At 40.1% G+C, this 20,427-nt stretch overlaps 4 protein-coding genes across 4 annotated transcripts in view; all 4 read right to left on the bottom strand.

The window, feature by feature from the left end:
- Positions 1-1,677, bottom strand: part of lcp2b (lymphocyte cytosolic protein 2b) — a 4,027-nt gene extending 2,350 nt beyond the window's left edge. Inside the window, exons 1-6 of the mRNA XM_010775317.1 lie at positions 1,600-1,677; positions 1,125-1,171; positions 982-1,044; positions 863-891; positions 729-772; positions 356-530 (exon numbers count right to left, since the gene is read on the bottom strand). Coding sequence (XP_010773619.1) covers positions 356-530; positions 729-772; positions 863-891; positions 982-1,044; positions 1,125-1,171; positions 1,600-1,677 — 436 coding nt within the window. The remainder of the gene's footprint in view (positions 1-355; positions 531-728; positions 773-862; positions 892-981; positions 1,045-1,124; positions 1,172-1,599) is intronic.
- A 3,103-nt stretch (positions 1,678-4,780) lies between these two features.
- Positions 4,781-6,469, bottom strand: LOC104949036 (protein Wnt-8a-like). Its single transcript, XM_010775314.1, has 6 exons — positions 6,408-6,469; positions 6,275-6,308; positions 6,058-6,187; positions 5,648-5,773; positions 5,420-5,562; positions 4,781-5,338 (listed from the first exon to the last, which is right to left on the bottom strand). The coding sequence occupies exons 1-6, from the start codon at positions 6,467-6,469 to the stop codon at positions 4,781-4,783; spliced, it is 1,053 nt and encodes a 350-aa protein (XP_010773616.1).
- A 549-nt stretch (positions 6,470-7,018) lies between these two features.
- On the bottom strand, positions 7,019-9,379 carry LOC104949038 (protein Wnt-8a-like). The gene is made up of 6 exons (XM_010775316.1): positions 9,336-9,379; positions 9,190-9,223; positions 8,893-9,031; positions 8,414-8,539; positions 8,162-8,304; positions 7,019-7,585 (listed from the first exon to the last, which is right to left on the bottom strand). The coding sequence occupies exons 1-6, from the start codon at positions 9,377-9,379 to the stop codon at positions 7,019-7,021; spliced, it is 1,053 nt and encodes a 350-aa protein (XP_010773618.1).
- A 3,709-nt stretch (positions 9,380-13,088) lies between these two features.
- Positions 13,089-15,219, bottom strand: tmsb2 (thymosin beta 2). The gene is made up of 3 exons (XM_010775313.1): positions 15,083-15,219; positions 13,981-14,085; positions 13,089-13,536 (listed from the first exon to the last, which is right to left on the bottom strand). Exons 2-3 carry the CDS (start codon positions 14,078-14,080, stop codon positions 13,499-13,501), a joined length of 138 nt encoding a protein of 45 aa, XP_010773615.1. The 5' UTR covers positions 14,081-14,085; positions 15,083-15,219; the 3' UTR covers positions 13,089-13,498.
- Between the last annotated feature and the right edge of the window lie 5,208 nt (positions 15,220-20,427).

Genomic DNA, 20,427 nt, shown 5'->3' with positions numbered 1-20,427 from the left:
ATTTTCATCTTTCGATGTAATCACAATCTATAAAGTTTTAGATGAACGTAAGTGGAGTAAGTAAGTAAAAAGTACACATTTTGACTGAGATGTATACAGTGTGTACAATATAATGGAAATACTCAACTAAAGGATACATACCTAACATTCTACCTATACAGGAGTAGAGCAATGCTTGGGAAAATTAACTTTGTCACATTCAACCACTCACTAATCACACATGTTTACTTTAAAAGTAAATATAATTTGAAACCAATTTGACTTTAAAAGCAGAAAATCTCAAAGCTAGCTCGATATGTTTTCACGTCTGATGCCTTTTTTTGTGCACAGTGCTTGTCAGGATGCTTTCTGTTACCTGTGTTGTGACTTTGCTGCACTCTGGGAGGTGGGGGGGGCTTCAGTGTGTTTGCAGAGGGCGGCGTCTCGTAGCTCTCGTACGTGTCGTCTGCGTCTTGAGGCTCACTCTGAGCACAGATGTAGCCGTCCTCCTCCTGGACACCGCCTCCATTGTCAGGATCACTGTCATAGTCCTGACCCCGGCCCAGACATGTAGTGAGCACATGTGCACTGTTCTGTGTACTTTAACTTGTTACATACTACAGTAGCTGTTGGTAAATGTATCACTTAACAGGGGTTAGAGGAGAGAAGGACACAATGAAGACCCTGACGTTTTTATCATTTAAAGTGGCTTAACTTATAAACTAATGATCTCATAGCTTGTTACTCACAAACTCATCGGAGTCCCAAACTTCTTCCTGTTGTGCAGGTAAGACTGAAGGTAAAGAAAAAAGTATAGCATCAAGCATTATATTGGTCTACCTTTATGATATCTGTGGAATAGGTGAATCCATGTGTTATTTACCTTGCTTTGGGTACTTTTGTGCTTTTGATCTGCGCAAAAAATAAATAAATATGAAAGTTATGAATTGTTTTTCAGTTTCACATTCAGCAAAAGTTATAAACTCAAATCTGTTTCCTTACTTTTGACCAAAAGCCCTCTTCTGCTCCCCCTGGTTGATGTCACTCTGGATCTTAGTTATTATTCTATGAAGACACAAAACCATTTTTTATTCCATAGGAAACTGCTTGGTGTCCATCAAGTTATATTTTGAAGTCTGACTCACGGGACATACAGGCTGGGGAACACTTGGAGCTCACACGATGCCATTTGCTGTATGATATAGGATAGATATGTAAAATAATTAGTATTTCAGAATAGTAAAACATGTGTAAAGGCCTCCAGAGATATAGACATACTTACCAGGAAATGTGCTCCAGTCATGTTGCTCCTCATTACTAATTTGTCACAGCCAGATAACTTGAGCTGATAAGAAATAACACACATTTCTTAAATGGAACAGTCTTTCAATGTCAGATGTAAAGTTTAGTGTTATAGCATATAAATATATAGGAATAATTAAACAAACTGTAAACATTGAACTATTTTATACATTACTCAAGTCACTTGCATTGTTTTATAGTGTTTACCTAGTTTACATGTATCTGATACATTCCTTCCCATATCACAGACAAGGAACTGCACTTCTTACTGTTATTGAAAATACTAAAACACTTGTATTGCTTCTCGTTGATACTCACCTTCCTCATGTAGTCAGCGAGACTCTGCTGGTTCCATCCCATCACGTCCACTTTAGAGGGCACGTTGTTACAACTCATCCTCGTCTCTTTTATTAATCACATCCACTTACAAATAAACACTTTAATTACAACCAGAGCTCCATTTGTTGCAGCGGCTTCACAAACTGGTTTCTTTTAAAGTCTTGAACAAACTCCACCTACCTATAAAAGGACATTCGAAAATGACCTCTCTTCCAGTAATTTGTTTTTGTTATGTCTTTAGACTTTCTCTCTTCTCGTGTAAAAGTAGCTCTCCGTGGTTTGAAAGCACTCAAACGTATCGCTATGCACACACTGCAGCGTGTCTCACTCTAAACTTAGAGCCTGCTGGTTTCCTTTCACACATCTAAGTACGCCACCACAAGTTTGCAGCTTATCCTTTTAGTTTCTTTAACTAATGTGTCAGATTTTTCACATGAACATCATTGTGAGATGCAGATTCTGTAAACATTTTTGAAATATGGTGAGATCTAAACAGCCTCTCTTGTGGTTTCTGTTCACATGTTCTTCTAGCTTCCTTTAAAGGCGCTGATTCAAGTTGCTGTGAAGAGATATCAGCTGAGTCCTGTTGTATCCCAGCCACAGGCCTCATGGTATCTCACACCCAGGTGAGAGAGGAGGGCAGCAGAGAGAGGGGATGATCAATCACGCTCAGACCCCCAGGCTTGTCTGGGTGAATACATGAGTCCTCCTGGGGGGTCCCTGCGGGAGATCACCTCCCCTGTTTTCCTCCTCTGTCCTGATTGGGAGACATACCCCCCCAATGAAAGACATGAGACTGCCACTGTGGAGGAGGCATGTAATGGGGTATAACTATAAAGCAAGCGGGCAAAACCTTCAGATGTATTGGTCATATGCACAATAGCAAAGTGTTATCAAGGAAAACCTTAGATTTTAGACTCTTCCAACAATGCAACATACTTAACATAGAAACTAAAATACATGAAATAGGGCAAACAAATAGTACAGTAGACACAATAGTGCAAAGTAAGACAAATACATACATAAAAGATAGAATAAGATCATTGCACACGTAATGTAAATAATATCCTGCTTTATATTGGGTTAACTGAAGGTTGTTGTTATTTTGTCAGATGGTTTATGGATTTTTTTTATCTTCACAGTCTCTTTTATATTATCTATTCCCTATACTCTCGAATGCCAGTTTATTTCTATTTCGAGATGTTTCTATTTTATAATTGTTTATCTCATTTGTAATTATGTGCAATTATGCTGCTGCAATGAAACATTTCCTAATTTGGGATCAATAAAGTACTTCTTATCTTATGCTGCTGCCTATTTTCATATTCATATTTTGGGATGAGTCACTGACCCCTATAAAGGACACCGTTAAGGGACTTTACCAGTAGTTTGTCAATCACTATCGAGCAACAGCAATCGTATGGGAACAACATGGAAGCAATAATGTCCTCAGCGGAGAGCAGAGAGGAGAGGCGGGTCGGTGAGGGCCTCCAGTGGGGCGAAACCTTCATTAACGCACAGCAGGGCATCATGGGAAATACAGGACATCCCCAGTAGCAAAACAGACAAATGGGAAGGATGGGAGGGAGTGTTACTTTCCCTCTGGTTGTTTCTGTCCATATGCTTCAATTACGTTTTGCCCTAAAAAGGTATGTTTGCAATTATGCTACGTTATTTTATCAGTGCCTACGGGCTTATTCGTCTAATTTTCACAAACTGTGTGTACTTTCTGACTCCAATGAGAGTGGAGAGATCAATATAGGGGATTTGGCAATATAGGACTGGATCAGGGTTTGCAACATAAACCCAATAAGTTATTAGTGTTGAATTTCAAATATCAGATCTGTGGCGATTTGCTTTCAAATTTGAGTCCGATTTATAAAAGAAATACTAGAGTTATCATGAGTGTAATAACAGACTTGCATAATGTTGCTTTTAAAAAATGGTATTAATCGTTTTACCAGTGGGACCTTATGATTTATGATTGTGCTATACAAGATTTGTTTTTCGTTTGATTAAAAGGTGTGTCTTAACTGTGATTCAGTAAAGAATATTTAATCCTCAAATAAATTTAGTGTTTCCAGTATGTTTGAGTGACATTCAAAGCATATTATCAGGATAACAAAGGGAGTCACATTACCTTTTTTTCGGATAATCTTAAAATGAAATATTCATATCGTCTCAGCCTAACCCTAACTGACACCAGTTGATCAACTGTAAGCTATATGAAATGCTAATCCTGTAACTTCTCACTTATCTCCTCACTAACTGCCTGAAACAGCCTCGTCCCCCTCTCTTGTCCCCTAGGCATGGACCCCCCCCCCCCATTCAGGTAATATCCATGCCATCACTCATTGAGCTGACACAGTGGCAGATTTATGACGTGTCCAGCTGGGAGGAAGATTTTTGGAGATGCAGGGGGTAGAGGAGAGGAGGAGGTGGATGAATGGCTCTTCAGACACAGATAGGCCAGGGGGCGGAGACCAGGCTTCTCTTAGAACTAATTACTTGCAAATTAAAGGATTATAAATGATTTTTTTCAATGTGGGATTGATTCAGTGCAATATCTGGAACCCAATTTGCTTCAACAGTAAAGTTGGGTCACATTTGCTGTTACACTGTCCTCTCTTTGATGCATTGTGATTCATTTGCATTGCCTGTGGGATGTTACAAAAGACTAGTTAGCACAGGCTGTAGTGTCCTGGATTATCAACCCTAAAAGTAATTTATAGTGGTGGAAATGCTTCCTGTAATTTCTCTTACAAAGCATTGCTGCTCTTTGAGTGAAATCAATACACGTTGACATCAAAGTGGCAGTGGATCAACGCTGGATCAACATCTTGGCTATAGGTGCGAGCTGCACCATGTTATCCATGTAATCCTCGGCTGAGTGTATTCGCCACATTCTTATTCTAATAGACACTTGTGTGCCCTCACTTAAAATCCAATGACCCTGGGATGTAGGTGAAACATTCTAATGTTTATTGACCGAAATGAAACCACATTCAGAGGTATTTTAAACTTTTTTATTTTATTTTAAGAAAATATTTATAAATAGACATGTACGTTTTTATACAAGGATACAAAAAAGTGCAAAGAGACATTTAACATGCTCATGGGCCATTTTTAAAAACAGATTTTACGACGAGGCCATTTTTTTTCACTTGGGTCCACGGTACCTCCGTCTATAGCCGTGCCCATCAGCCGCTTCCCTCCTGGCGCACACGTGTTTGACTATCACCTGAGAACAGTCCTCGCAGTTCACCGTGCAGCACCATTGGAATTTGCAGTTGCAGCTACTTACTACCTCCGTGCGCCTCTCCTCCACCTTCAGGCCGCATTCATGACACAACCTGCGGCAGCTGCGCCTCTCCCACTGGGTCAGCCCCTCCCCGTGCTGCAGGCACTCCCGGCCCTCGGTGCCATACAGCCCCACGCTGGTGTTCCTCCTGCAGTAGTCCGGGGAGTCCTCCAGGTAGATGAGCTCAGTCTGGGCCACGCTGCCGAACGCGTCCACGATGGCTCCTCGGTTGTCCGCGCTGTTGCCAGCACGCATGCGCTTCTTGTTGATGTCAAGTTTCTGCGCTTGGCTGTGCTTCAACTTCAGGTAGTTGCCGATGTCTCTGAGATCTGACAGCTGCGTCCAGCAGGTTTGGACACTGCAGCTCTCAGACATGCCGTGACATCTACAGATGCGCCTCATTGTTGCCTTCACTGCCTGTTGGAAACATGGGAAAGTTACAAACCACTCATAATGATTTAATTTCAGATACATGTTTGTTATGGGAGAAGCACTCACCAGGCGCCCAGCCGCATTGTTGTGCAGGTTGACTGCAGCCCTGGAGTCCTGACCTGTCTCCTGCGCGTCCACGTACTGTTTGGAAATCCTCTCTCCGAAATCCACGTTATCACTACAGCCACCCCACAGCCAGCCACTACCACCTGCACACAACACAACAATTATATATAATTCGTTTTGTGTGCATGTCATAATAAAACAATGATTATATTTTGGTGCAAACCTTACCAATTTTACCGTTCTTGGAGACATCACAGCCGCAGTTTTCGAGGTCTCCCAGACTACAGTTCCTGGTCAGAGTGTACATGACCCCCGCTGCACTGATGGCATGGACGAAAGAGGTCTCTCTGGTGGCTGGAAATAGGATAACGTGAGCATTGCGTAATCAATAATAATACAAACAATACTTGGTCACTATAACTTTTTATATTAAAACAATCGATTGGGCTGATAAGGCATAATTAAAACCAATGCAACTTGTGTAACTATAAGACCAGCATTCGTATTTATTTATGGGCCCCTACATATTTCTTCAATAATTGTGTAACTCTTAACACATATGCCTGTACGTTTTTTTCGTTTAGAATCCTACACACAACTTGTATTTTACAGGAATTGCATTTACAATCTCGACCTACCTCGTCTCAGTCCTTTAAACTGAGTTGCGCTTTCGGGGCAGTTCCATCTGTCCCACGCAAACTGGTGTCTGCACTCCTCAATCCCACTCATTGCGCCCTCCTGCACGCTTCTTGAATAGGTGAGATATGTCTGCAGAAGAGGCAACATCAATTATATTTAGCCTGATTCACATTTTTGAAATGTTATCCTAAACTTAATGTTATCTTTTGTATTTACCTTGGGTCCCGTCATAAGAAAGTTACTCACCACCCTGAGAACAAGATAGAGGATAAACAATTAGATCAATAAAGCCTATCTTAGGTCTTCACAAATTGAAACGATGCAGGCAAAGTAGAAAAACGTTTCTTACCAAGCATGTCCCGGACACATTTTGTGTAAAAGAGTCAGGAGCCAAAATAATAAGTGCACCATTTTCTCCTGCACCTTTCAGCCCTCAAAGTAGAAACCTCGATATTTTGGCCCTATGTGCTGCCACTTTCTCTCTTAAATGAATGAATAACAAATGGGACTCTTGTTCTTTGTCCCCTAGGTCCGAGAAAGCTGATTGGATGACGAGTTAAGGAAACGCCTATATGCGCACTTCAAAGGATGGCATTAGGAGACAGTTTATTTTCTTGCCCAAGGCTGTTTGACACCAGGGCACAAATATACAAAAGACTGCCAGTGACAAATCGGATTGAGACATACGTATTGTAGAAAAATATTTATTATAATTTCAATTAAGAATACATATAAAATACAAGACAATTTACAGACGCAACAAACCAGTTATCCCTGAAACCCAACACAAACGAGTGAGCATGAATGGAGAGTTTTGTCAAAATCAAATCAAAAGAACAAGTGCATTAAAAGGTGTCAGTTGATATGTCAAGTTGAAAATTAAAGTTGCATTCTTGTAATACTGAATAATGTTTGTTAATGTCCATAATAGAAATAGAGATCCAATGCAACAAATAGTAGTCAGTGGCGTTGCGCACGGTTCCTGCGCTTGGCTTTATTATGTGGCTTCCTGCCACCTTGTTTACGCGCGCAGTAATATTTCGTAACAACTTGCGTACATTTGTCACACTTGACCGTGCAGCACCAGTGGAATTTGCAGTTGCAGCTGCTGACGACCTCAATGCGCTTCTCCACCACTTTGAGGCCACATTCATAGCACAGCCTGCGGCAGCTCTTTCTCTCCCACAGGGACATGTTCTTGTTTCCCTTCAGACATTCCCGCCCCTCGAGGCCCTGGAATCCCAAGCTCCGGTTCTTGACGCAGTAATCCGGGGAATCCTCCAGGTAGACGAGCTCAGTGCGAGCGATGCTCCTAAAAGCTAGTGCAATGGCTGCTCGGTTGTCAGCGCTGTTCCCAGACCTTGTCGGCTTCTTGTCCATCTCCAGCTTCTTTGCGTGTTCGTATTTCATCTTCAGGTAGTTCCCCACCTCTCTGAAGTCGGCCAGCTGCATCCAGCAGGTTTGGATGCTGCAGCTCCCGGACACCCCGTGGCACTTACAGGCTCTCCTCATGGTAGCTTTGATTGCCTGCAAAGAGAGGGACCGTGTTAGTTGGTTATTTATTCACAACACATGCACTACTTCCTCCTCCTTGGATTGCATCCCACGCGTAAATTTCCCCAAAAAACATCAATTTTCCTCCCCTGGCCTCAGTTTATTGCTCATATTGGAATTTAGATAGTCCATAAATAGTGGTATTGTATAATAAAGTACATTTACTAGTAAGTACTACTACTTACTACTTACTTGCACTACTTTACTATACTTTACTACAACAAATGCTACTTTATACTTAACTCAACTACATTTATATAAAGAATTGAGTTACTATGTAGTTCACATATAGAGATTATTAACGAATACAGGTCATAAATAAACGATATGTTTTTCGGTTGCAGTATATGAAGTTATTAAAATGAGTTCCACATATATGAATCTGGAATGCCGATTACGCACAAAAGGTACTTTTTCATTTACTTGTGCCAGAGGGCTTTTTCAATGTAGAATTGCTACTTTTACTCAGGTTAAAAGTCAGAACACTTCTTCCACTGTCCATAACAAGTGATAATAAAATCTAGTGAGTAATGAAAAATCATATCTTACCAGTCGGCCTGCCTCGTTGTTATGCAGGTTGATTGCTGCGCGTGAGTCCTGCCCACCTTCCAGCGCGTCCACGAACTGTTTTGAGATATTCTCTCCAAACGCCACGTTATCACTGCAGCCTCCCCAAATCCACCCTCTACCACCTGGTGAATCAAATACACACATTGTTTTAGTTATCATAATGATAAAACAAATATTACGTAATTAATCTAATGGTAACCTAAATAGATTATGCATAAAATAGATATTTACCTGTTTGTCCAATTCTGGAGTCGTCACAGCCGCAGTTGTCAAAGTCTCCCATACTGCAGTTCTTGGTGAGCGTGTACATCACACCGGCAGCGCTGATGCCATGGACAAAAGACGTTTGTCTTGTTGCTATAACAAGTGAAATAGAGTCGATTAGTTTTTATTCCAATTGGGAACGATAAATGAGCAATGGCTGCAGTTTACTACTGTGCGTAAAATGTGCGTAAACCGTGCGTAAAGGCATGTTGTTGTGCGTAAGGGTGCAATACTGTGGTGCATGTATGGTGTTTCATTGCTGTGGTCCCAGTAATTTATTTATACTTTGGATTTGTGTCTCTTCTCAATGGAGGTCAGACAACATCATCCCCTCGTGTTGAAGAATTCACTTTGTGCAAAAGAACAATTGTTGGAGTTGAACTCCCCACAACTCCACCACTTATGCAAGTCATGCAAGGATATGAATATGGACCTACATGTCTTACCACTGCGGAGGCCGTTGTGTGTGGATAATTGGAGCGTGTTTGCTGGGCAGTTCCAGCGCTCCCACGCGAACTGGTGTTTACACTCGTGTATTCCGCTCTGTGTGCCCACTTGCACACTACCGGCATATGTCAGAAAAGCCTAGGGAGAGAAAAATAAAATGTAAAGTTAGTCATTGTTGCATTCAATCATTCAGAATAGGTTTTTAATTTTTTTTTTTAATCGGCTAACATATTTGCGTTTTCGGGAGTGTTTCAACGCAAAAACGTGCCCAGAAAGTTTGATCAACATGTATTTACCTTAGGTCCAGTCATGAGGAAATTATTCACCGTCCTATAGAAAGAAAACAAGAAAGCCATGTTAGTCCCTTGCCACTTTACCACCAGTAAACACATATACACTGTAGTATGTTATACACGTATTAATCCAAAAGTAGGTCACATACCAAGCCAATGCAAGATGAGCATGACAGCACATGGATAGAACCATGGCTAGGAAATAAAAAGGTCCCATAACAGCTGTATTCCAAACGGAGAACTTTTTTTTGTTAATCCCAGATGTTATTGCCGAGAGAGAGGAGAGGCAATTGATGATTTAGCTCAATCCATGCTGATGATATTTATATGGTCCGGCCCCTTGACAGATTTTTCCTGCAGGTAACGGTCGACTGTGAAAATGCGTCCACGACGACATTGATTGCCCATTCCTTTTGACAAATAGGAGCCTTCGGTGCATAAATGCCCTTCAAAGAAGTCAGCCCCCTCGCTCTCTCCCCTATTCATTCACCTGTCGTTCTCAGGCTATAATCCCTAAACACTTTTCTTGACGAGTGGACGCATATCCAGTATGATTGGACACATTGAACCAAATATCAATAATATAGTTAATTGATTATATGTTTACAATAATATAAATCAAGTGGGGGATATTGAAATGATGTGAGAAGACGAATCGTCGAAACATATGTAAGATCACTGTAAAACTATCTTGACACATAAACCATTGGAATTCAAGGATTTATTGTTTTTAATGGAGGCTGACTGTTGCACGGAGGCCTGCCACATTTCATAATCAACTTTGTTAGACATTAAGACATTACATATGTCTCCAGTTATACGTTAAGGAAAAACAGGACAAAATGCCGGGCTGAGGCTTAAATGTGTAGCCGGCTTGGAAACGTGTGGGAAATGGCACCAGTTCCCCAGGGAGAAAGACTGCGACTACAAAGTCATAAAGTCTTTCAGGAGCTGATGGTATATAGTCATGTAAATACTCCCTCACACATCGGCGACATTGACATCGTCCTGATAATAGGATAATAGATGTTTTCCTGGAAAACAACTCGGTGTGAAAACAGTCTGGAATTTACAAGAGTATAAACAAATAACAGCTTTAATGTCCTCCTAACCATAAAATTGTAAATGATTGCATGTTACATCTTTTTTGTTGCTGCTAATTTGTAGTTTTAAATTTAAAGATCGATGAAGTTGATCATTCATTAATTAAATCCGGGATTATCCAGTCTCATTAGATTTCATTTAGCTGATCATCCTTGATTTAGTCAAAAGTCATCATACCAGTTTCTGTCATTCCATACTCATACCGTGATTTAATGCGAGACGAGTTATTGGTTAACATTACAGTTTTTACATTTAATCGCTTACTTTTCAAATCCCCTCTAAACCACTCAAAATCCCCTAAAACAACAATACACTGCGCATCGGGCAATATGCAGAGGACTGGGCGAGCTCCTCCGCACAATAGCGAGGAGGTGTAGGTGAGGATAATCCCTACTAATTAGATATGACCTGCATTCATACTGCAATAAGATGGAAACCTGGAGCCCCTCATCACCTGGTTGGGAAATAATACCGAGCGATACAAAATCAATCTGTGATGCATCACAATGTGTCCCTAACCGAAGGCTCATTTAGGGATTTGAATGGGCAAACAATAGTAATCTATCCAGATGGGCGTGTTGCAGCGTGGGTGCGAAATTTTCAAGGACAAATCACGCGGATTAAGTTTCATTAAAATACATTTATTTAATGAATGTGCTATTAATACATTATTTAATCCGACTTTTTGGCAGCTGTCAAATGTACAATTTGGTAGCCTAACTATGTCAATACAATTTATTCAACGGTGTTTTACTATTAATCAAACAAAACAATACTATTAGAATAATAGCACTTTAAGAGCTCCCTATTCATTTCGGAATGTATTTCAACGCATATTTGTGTATTCCAGCTCAAGAGGGAGACGGAAGGGTCAGGACCTTTTTAAGTTACGCCATGCTTGGAATAACATCAAGTAAAAATGCGCACTAATTAAATTGTTCTAACAGACATTTCAGACACATTAAGCCTTCAACGGAGTGTTGACGGGAGATTTACGGCAGTGCAAAGTGAGAGAAATCGAGCAATAAAGGCTCAGGAGGTGACGGGCTTCACAGGCCGAGGGAGGGTGGCAGGACTGCTGACGCCAGCCAGAGACTTCAGTCAGGGCACAGATCGGGCTGTAGATTAACATTGTAGCAGGAGGGTGTTACGGGAAACAAAATAAAAATGTAATAAATAAACTAGGCGGCATTAACAACATATCAAATCATAACTGCAAAAAGGTTTAGTAAAAATCCCTTATAGTGAGAAACATAATAATTTGTTTTGAAATCAGAATACTTCATTTATCACAGGGGGAAATTCGATATTTGTCAGTAATATAAAAAGATAACATATAATTAAAAGATTTATATGGAGTAAAAATGTGCAAAAAGAAGATTACATAAAATGAAATCCACCTATTTACATTTACATATTAAGTTAAGAAACAATGTGCATGTTCTACTACAATACATTTAAACAAAATGTGTATACAAATATATACAGGGGTGTATAAGTCATGCAAATAATGCACACCAGATTGTTGATAAAAATATACATTGTACAGTAATAATCCTAAATGTTATTGCACAGTTTAATAATGGCACAGGTTATACTGAGATTGGTATTAGCCTACTGCACAGTTTGAGATGGTGTAAACTGTTGATTGGTGAAGTAAATCCAACAGTCTGTTGACTGAATGAAATATATTTCGTTCTGCAGTAATTCCTATTCAGATTTAATGATTGATATATTATCTTAAATAGCCCTTTCCAAACGTCCATTCAGAGTGGTATTTGTACACTGCTGCGTTTGTTTATGGTGTCCGTCTCTATGACAATATTGTTGTCACCAATCCCCTCCTTCCTCTCTTTTTAATCAACCATAATCCAGCCTATCAGAGGAATGCAACTACTGCTAGCTAACAAGCTAGCTCCTGCTAGCTACATCATCCAGCAGCACTGCTTTTGGAGTGTCTTTATGATCTTGCTGTAAAACACTGAATGATAACAAGTAGGGCCGGAACTCATGTCATCTTTCATATACATTTAATCTAAAAGTGTTTTTATTAATTCATCATTTGCACATTCATCATTTGGTCGATATCAAATATTTAAAAGATAGCCCCAGAGTCTAGGGTGCGGTCTTCAAATAGTTTTCTTGGTACATTCAAAAGTCTAAAACCTTTTAAATGTATGTAATAGAAGGGTAAGGCAACACAAAAAACACATTTGAGAAGGCAGAATTATTAAGCTTTTAGTTAGCTGATTATCAGAATGTTTGGAGTTTTTTTTGTCCATTAATCAATTTATAATGCTAAAATAGCTTGCAATGTCCCCAGGCTGGCTGCCTTATTGTTGCCAGTTAAAAAGAGATGATATAAGGAGTTCTGTTTAAATAATTTATTCATTCATATTAGAGTTTTGTAGTTAATTTATTTTGTTTATTTAATGTTCTGTTCAAATGCATACGAGTGTGTGTTTAGCTAGGAGGCGATTATTCGGATTCTTCTTCTTATTATTTGTATATTAGTATAGCCAACACTTATTCTTAAATTATTAACAGTGCAATATGTTTTGCCCCTTTTTGTACAAATAACTCAACATAATGTAGTTGTCAAATATCATGACTTTAATATGGCTCTGTATATACTCACATGGTGTGAATCATAATATAATTGTATACTTAAATATACAGTACTGATCAATCCGTAATCTAGATAACTCATTTTTATTAGTGTATTTATTCCATGTCTGAGCACTCGGGTGTGTGTGTTACACAGACATAAAGGAGACAGCAATAGGCACAGGACTGACTGGTTTCACGTCTTCATATTTATTTCATAAATAAAAGTAAAAAGTTGAATAAGAAAACATCCCACATGATTCGACTCCGATTGCTCCCATCTTTAGACATCCCCCCCCCCCTCTCTCTCCCTCCCACTAGCATGGATGCCTGCCTCTCTCTCTGTGCTACATTACTACACCACTCCCCAGTTTGGCAATATTGGAGACATGTTAGCAATAGGCTAACAGTGCAAGACAGGCACCCAAGCTAATAACCACAGAACCCCCAATGAGGGGATGCCTTAAACACTTTACGGCACCCCGAGATGCTCAAAAGCAACCTTTTCTGAAGACAAAGCAAGAGATTGAAATACTGTGATGATAAAAAAAAAGTGCTTTTTGCTGTGGCATCTCAGCATCTTTTCTTCATGTGCTCGAAGTCAAGGTGTGGCATCGCCTTTCCTCTCTTGCTCGATGGCTGGAGGAGGAAAAAAGAAGATAGTTTAGGTCAGCAGGCTTGTGTTTAGTGAATTTGTAACAGGGAGAGTGATGCGTTTTCATTAGCTGTATATGAATGATGTGCTGATGTTGCAGCAAATGGTTTTTCTTCCGCTCTGCTTGCTAAGCGTGTAGTCTTCTGACAGCAGTGAAAGTGATGAGTGGCTTCTGCCAGGAAAATTGTTGCAGGGGAAACAAGGTTTCTGCCCAGAAACACACACCCACACAGACACACACCCACACAGACACACACCCACACAGACACACACCCACACAGACAGACACACACACACACACACACACACACACACACACACACACACACACACACACACACACACACCCACACTATCTCACACACACACACACACACACACACACACACACACACACACACACACACACACACACAAGGGGCACTCACTTTCTTTGGTGGGCAGAGGGTTTTTCTCTTGTGTTTCTGTCTTCTTCAGCTTTGCCTTGTCGAAACGGGCAATCTCCGTCATATCAGGCTTGTCAGACATATTGGCTGTGAAAGAGGAGATAGAAAGAAAAACACCTGAGCACAGAGATTTCCCCCTTTCCTGTCAGTCATCATACTGACAATGCAGCAGCACATTGTCTTGGATCTATTCTGTAATGTAAGAGCAATTACAAGTCATCACAATAGCTGTCAAAAATCTAAATGCCTTTGTCTGATGTTGAAGATAATGTTCTGTAACTGACTGAGTAGCACGTGTCGTAGCCACACCTTTCTGTGAAGACATGGCTGCAAGTGAGCGGGGGCAGTCTAGCACATGCTCTCTCTTGATATTCCACAGTACCTTTTTGGTGAACATGGGTCCTTTTTTGTTTTACCTAGCTCTCTGCTCCTTTCTTTGTCTTTGTTTTCCTCCTCTCAGAGCCAGATTTCTTTGTCCTCTTTCCTCCACATCCTCTCTTTCTCTCTTCCTCTCTCACTCTGCCTCTGCATCCACCCCTGCAGCGTGGTGGATTCAGGCAATCCTCCACTGCAGTCATATTCCTGACCTAGCCGCAGGTCTGACTAATCTCTTTTCCACAGTCTGCTCAGAATCTGCTGCTGAAATGTGACACATTAGCCTGCAGCCATTTGCAAACCTAGCTACTGTAAAATCACTAGTCTGTATTCAGAAGAGGAGGCCTAATACAATCCCTTGGACATAGAAAAAGACATACTGGAAACAAGGCCACGATTTGAATTATTTCTTGAAACAATCTTTTCTGGATTACCCTCTAGCAACACATTGTTTCTTAATCTTACCAACAGCCGCAACAGTCCTAATCTCACTGTTCTTCAATTCAATCAGTAAACCTAACGATTCAAACATTATCTCCATTGTTCCCTCGTCATCCTCCAACATCCCTGTTTTCACATCATTTCCAACAACCCCTGCTCATCCAGCCACACCCCGGTCCTTTGTTTGTCTCTAAAACAGAAGCAGAAAAAGACACAGCGACACAGACACATTGAGAAACACACTGAAGCAGGGATGATTCGTTCTTACCGGTGTTTGTCAGAAGTGGGCTAGAAATCCACCAGTGGAGGGATAGAGGCAGCAGAGATGGAGAGAAGGGAGAGCGATGCGGAAGCTGAGTCAATCTGCCGGTGTGTGCACGCCTGCCTGCATCAAGGGTGTGGGTTTAAGAGGGAGGGAGGGAGGGAGGGGGAGAGATGGTGGAGAGAGAGAGTGACTGAGAGCTTGGTCAGCCTTCCTCCTCGTCACCATGTCCTTTAGGGAAAAGACAAGAGGACTGATAGGGAACAGCTGTGGATGCTTATCTGGGATAGATTATGATACATTATTTATGTATTACATTGTGTGTATTATGGATTTTATGATACAGTTCCCTGAGTAGGTCAGGGGCACACTGCGATTGTGGAAAGAGGATTTGCTGCTACCAGTGTGTACTCTGAACACTTCTATACTATTCATGTCATGCTGAGCGTGATGAGTATTTATAAGATGGCAAGTCATGCTATAAAATGAACCAGTGCCGCATAGTATTTATAGCTGAAGCTAGTTTGCAAGACCTGTCCATAGATAGTCCTTGTTTAAATACACAAAGAACCAGACCAAACAACATTTAAAAAGCACAAAACACTTAAAATCATATATTACATTTGCCATACAACTCTGGTTAATCATAATGGTCCATGTTCTCTTACAATTCTTGTATACAACATAATTATATATTGAGAGTTATTAGTATTAATAGGATTATGAACATATGACCATGCCGATTAGTTCACGCTGCCAAACTAAGGCCCTTTAAAAAGCCATATTTATATATTTATTGTTTATATTTATAGGCAGACGTTGTGGACCAGTGTCACACAGAATTTATAGACCAAGCTAATTTAAAATAACCATCCTTAAAAGGACTTTTATACAAATACAGAAAAGTGTGAAATACTAAACAATAATGCAATAAAATGACCATAAAACGCAATGACAAACGGCAGATTATTCCTGACTATATCCCCCACACAATTAGAGCTGATTGACAGAAAATGAATCGGCAACTATTTAGATAATAATCAATATAAGTTACAGTAAAGTAACATCTCAAATGTAAATACTTCTAGTTTTATTAATGCCCTTATAGTTAACTATATATTTACATTTTACAGTGTTGGTCAAAAACTAAAAATGTTAAGTCGTCACTTTAGCCTTAGAGGGGAACAGAAATTCTCTTATTTTTGTGTTTACCACAATATGCTTAGTGTTTCATTTCTGAAATGTAAAAATATCCCATATAATCACAAACATTGAGCTCTCACATCTTTCCAAATTCATTGTCTTTAGATACTTTATACATGATGACATCATACATTTGAGGTTTAGCACTCTAGTTTTAGATTTGAGAGACTATTTTTAGTAGTCCAAGACCATATGAATAACATTATGGAAATGTATGGAAATTAATATGGCTATTTTCGTCTTCACTACTCTATGGCATTTTAAAGACAAACTCATTAATTCATAAACAAACAGTAAACAATGACAAAAGTAATCCTTAATTTCCCCCATACATACTCATTATATGAACACACTGTCAGTAACTCATCTCACTATCAAATTCCATTTTATGATACAACATTGTTTTTAACTGGTTATGGCCTACAGCGAACCGCTTATTAGCATATCTGAACGCATTATTTCAGCATTTCTTGTCACATGCTTTATTTGGTGACCAAACACACAAATCAAACAGCTCATGATTACATCAGGCTCTAACAAGGCCATGACGTTCAGAGCTCATGGCCCTTTGCTGACATCATGAAAGCTGCTGGTCCTTAATCCTGCCAGAGCTACAGTTACAGAGAGGGCATCTCTCTCCGAGCAGACGTCTCAACTCAGAATAGCATCGCCATGATGAGTCAACATGATCTCAACCTTATGAAATGATACGATGAGCCAGGCCTTGAGATCTGGGGAGCATAATGTGTGACATCATGTTCCTGGATGACTCTGGGCTTTACTGGATCACAATGAGGTCATACATACTGTAAATACCTATGGGGGCTTTGTTAGGAGGCTGTGCCACCATCTACTGGCTGATGTGTGGAACTGCTTCATTTAACAAGAGTCATTCAATCACAATTCCTGGAAGGAGGAGGAGGAGGTTGTTAAAGCACAGCCCTCAAATGCTGAACAAAAAAAACCCTGGAATGAATGTCAAAATGGCCGACTTCCTGTTGGGTTTATGGTATACCTCTAAAGACTTTTCTGTACGTCTCCACATGTGACATACCTACCACATTTCCATACAAGTAGGATCAATACATGTCAGGGACTGCTCTATTTGTGAAGCTGTTGGGCTATTATTCCTCACTCATGCACAAGACCAATATTTTACATGAATATTCAACATGGCTGATATTTTAGTGATGATTAACCACATTTCTAAGCAATTTAAGGCTCTCAAAAATACAATTTGTTGGAGAAAATAATAATTAAATTCCAATAGGTTCATTTGACAAAGATGTTGTCAGCGTGCAGACCCTACTAACATGCTTGTTACACTTCCCCTCTCTATTAATTGCTGAATACAACAAACAATGCCTCATAATCCATAACCTATGTGATAGGCCTGTGGAGCTAATTATACGTCAGTGCTCTTCAAAACACGTACTGGTTTAGCCTTTCAGATGTTTGTTCATAATGAGTTGTTTGCTGCTTTAGGATACTGAGGGACAGTGTGAGAGGGGAAGATCTTTGACCTTCTCTAAATATGCCCGAGCCCTCATATTAACCTTTCTGTTTGAAATGTTATCCTATTTGAAGCTTGGAGATGCGAGGCCAACTGACAAAGGTCAGACTTGGCAGCCAAATGACCTGTCAGAACAGTAAGGGCGTCTCTGCCTGTTGTCTGGCTGACTTACAGGGTAATAGACCAGCAAACCTTTCCTGGGACCAAGTCTGTCTCGGCCCTGTTTGTCAAATATCAGATATCAGAGAGGAACTCATAGAAAGAGCCAGAAGGAAAGCAACCACATGCAACTTAAAATGGTTCAGTGTATGGATAGCTGTAATGAATTGAATATCTATCTATTTATTTAGCAATATTCAAAAACTAGAGGAATGATTTGCTTATGCACAGTAACCAATGATGTCATATATGGTGTGAACACAGGATGGCAGCACAGGACACTTTAAGATCTTTGCGATGCACCGAGATGAAGAGTCTATGATGGCCCAACAGGGTGCACTTATCCCTCAGCTCTGAGCAGCATAACAGCTTGTAGCAGCTTGAATCCTAATGACACTGATGTGATAAAAGAAAAAACTCTTTACGCTTTTCCAAACAGTCTTTTCCACACTTGCTTTAAGCCAGATAGCTCAGTGGTTTTGCATCACACTTAGAGAGAACAGGAGATGATTCAACTGATTGGAAAAGGAGAAATTATTGTCAATGCAGCAGTCAAGCATTTACTTTAATGAATATTGCAAACAAGCAAATAAGGCATAATCCAATGCAGTTCTATTTTGTGGGGATTTGTTGTGTTTGTTTTCTGTGACTTTCAGGTAACGGGGGTTAAGATGCAAAGCAGTCGTCAACATATCGAAGTGAGTTAGTGGGTTTACATCGGGGCTATGCAAGCAGTCTGTATGATCTGTGTTTACTGTACAGTTTGGCATAGCAACTAGAACACCGCTATTGTTTAGTTTAGAAATCATATCATACGCATGTTTTAACATGTTAGCATTGTCGTTGGGAGCTTCCAGAGTGCTGCAGTTATGATGTATTTTTGTCTGATAACCATCAAGTTAGCATTGCAAGGGCTGCCTTGAACAATTCTAATCATCATTTTCCACTTGGATTTGAGCAGAACATAATGCTATGTGGCTAACAAGCAATTAGGATTCTTAGATATTTTGATCAGCAGGATAACATATTAACAACACTTTTATAAAAATCAAAGCTTAAATAGAATCACCAGAAGTAAATAGCTAACCTTGGGCTTTGAACAAACTATAACATGGTCACATGACTTTACGTTACCATCGCTAAGCTAAAGCCGCCTAATGTTTGCCATCTAATCAAAAAACATTATTCACAAACCATTGACTGTGAGAAGAGCCAAAATGCTAAGGCATCTTCAGGTTTATGGATGGTATGCTGACATTAGCATTTAGCTAAAGCACCACAAAGCTGTTAGCATGTCTGTAGACTTTTGTTTGTTACATTTCACTCTCATCCTTCTACCAACAGACTCCTCATCCTTCTTACCTCCTGGTTGATTTACTTGTGGTCCTGTTCATATATTGGCCAGCTACATTTGTGCTCTCTAAAGCTTAGGTAAAGTAGTGGATTGTGGTTTCTCAGCACTCAATGTTAACAAGAACAGAAAACACACATTCCTGTTCTCACACAGGTCAAGTTACTTTTATCATCCCAGTTAGATGAGAGATGAGATTAAGTATAAGCAATGAATAAAATATAATTATCAACCACATTCACACAAATGTAATGCTGCCATGGCGTTTCTTTTATCAGCGCTATTGAGCCAACGGAATGACTTTAACTTAGATATGCAGATCTTCTTATTACTTTGTCAGCCCTTGTACGAGTTATCTCTGAAACAAATCGGATTACTCCACACTTAAAGAGGAATTAACTAAATCGAGCTGCAGCCACACCAGACTGGGGTGTGTTTCAGCAGAGTTGTGGGATGCATTAGGATCAGAAAGGACAGATAAGCACACTGCCTCAGCTCATGATCTCCACGACTAATGATGCAGCGTCTGATTGGTGCCCTGTGTTCCATCACCCGACCAATGAGCTGAGAGTATCTTGGTGTGGAGGAGTTATCTCACCTAGCCAGCTGGAGGACAGAGACAGAGATGACAAGAGGAGAAGGAATATAGCAGAGAGAGGAGAGGAGAAAGGGATGAGAGATGAGGAACCAAGAGAGAGGAAGAAATAGATGAAAGATGCTGCTTTATTAACAAAACATGTAGGTATTGTATCAGGAACAAAGAAGTGATGGCTGTGAATGTGAGGCCCATTATGGTCAGCGTGTGTTCACGGTGTTGTTAGCAGTGTTTGTGTAACATCACTCTTCATGAAATATCTACGCATTTAGGGTGAGCTTGTGCTTTGTTTGTGAAGACATCAAACTAAATATCCTCTATGCATCTTTCAACATCCCTCCCTCCTCTACTTTCTCTCAGGGATACATGCATTACATTAAAGCATGCCAGGCCCGGCTTCAGGATGAAATTACTGAGGGGGCTTTTAAAAAATCCGAGGGGGCAATGATACTGGCAATGTAATGAATTGACACACCAAGCTTTTTTCCTTCTCACTGCTCTACAATCTCTTTGCTTCTTTATTTTTATTC

This window comes from Notothenia coriiceps, unplaced genomic scaffold (genome assembly GCF_000735185.1).
Source record: "Notothenia coriiceps isolate Sejong01 unplaced genomic scaffold, NC01 NC01_scaffold00015625, whole genome shotgun sequence".
Lineage (NCBI taxonomy): Eukaryota > Metazoa > Chordata > Actinopteri > Perciformes > Nototheniidae > Notothenia > Notothenia coriiceps.
This window is presented reverse-complemented; position numbering and strand designations above follow the sequence as displayed.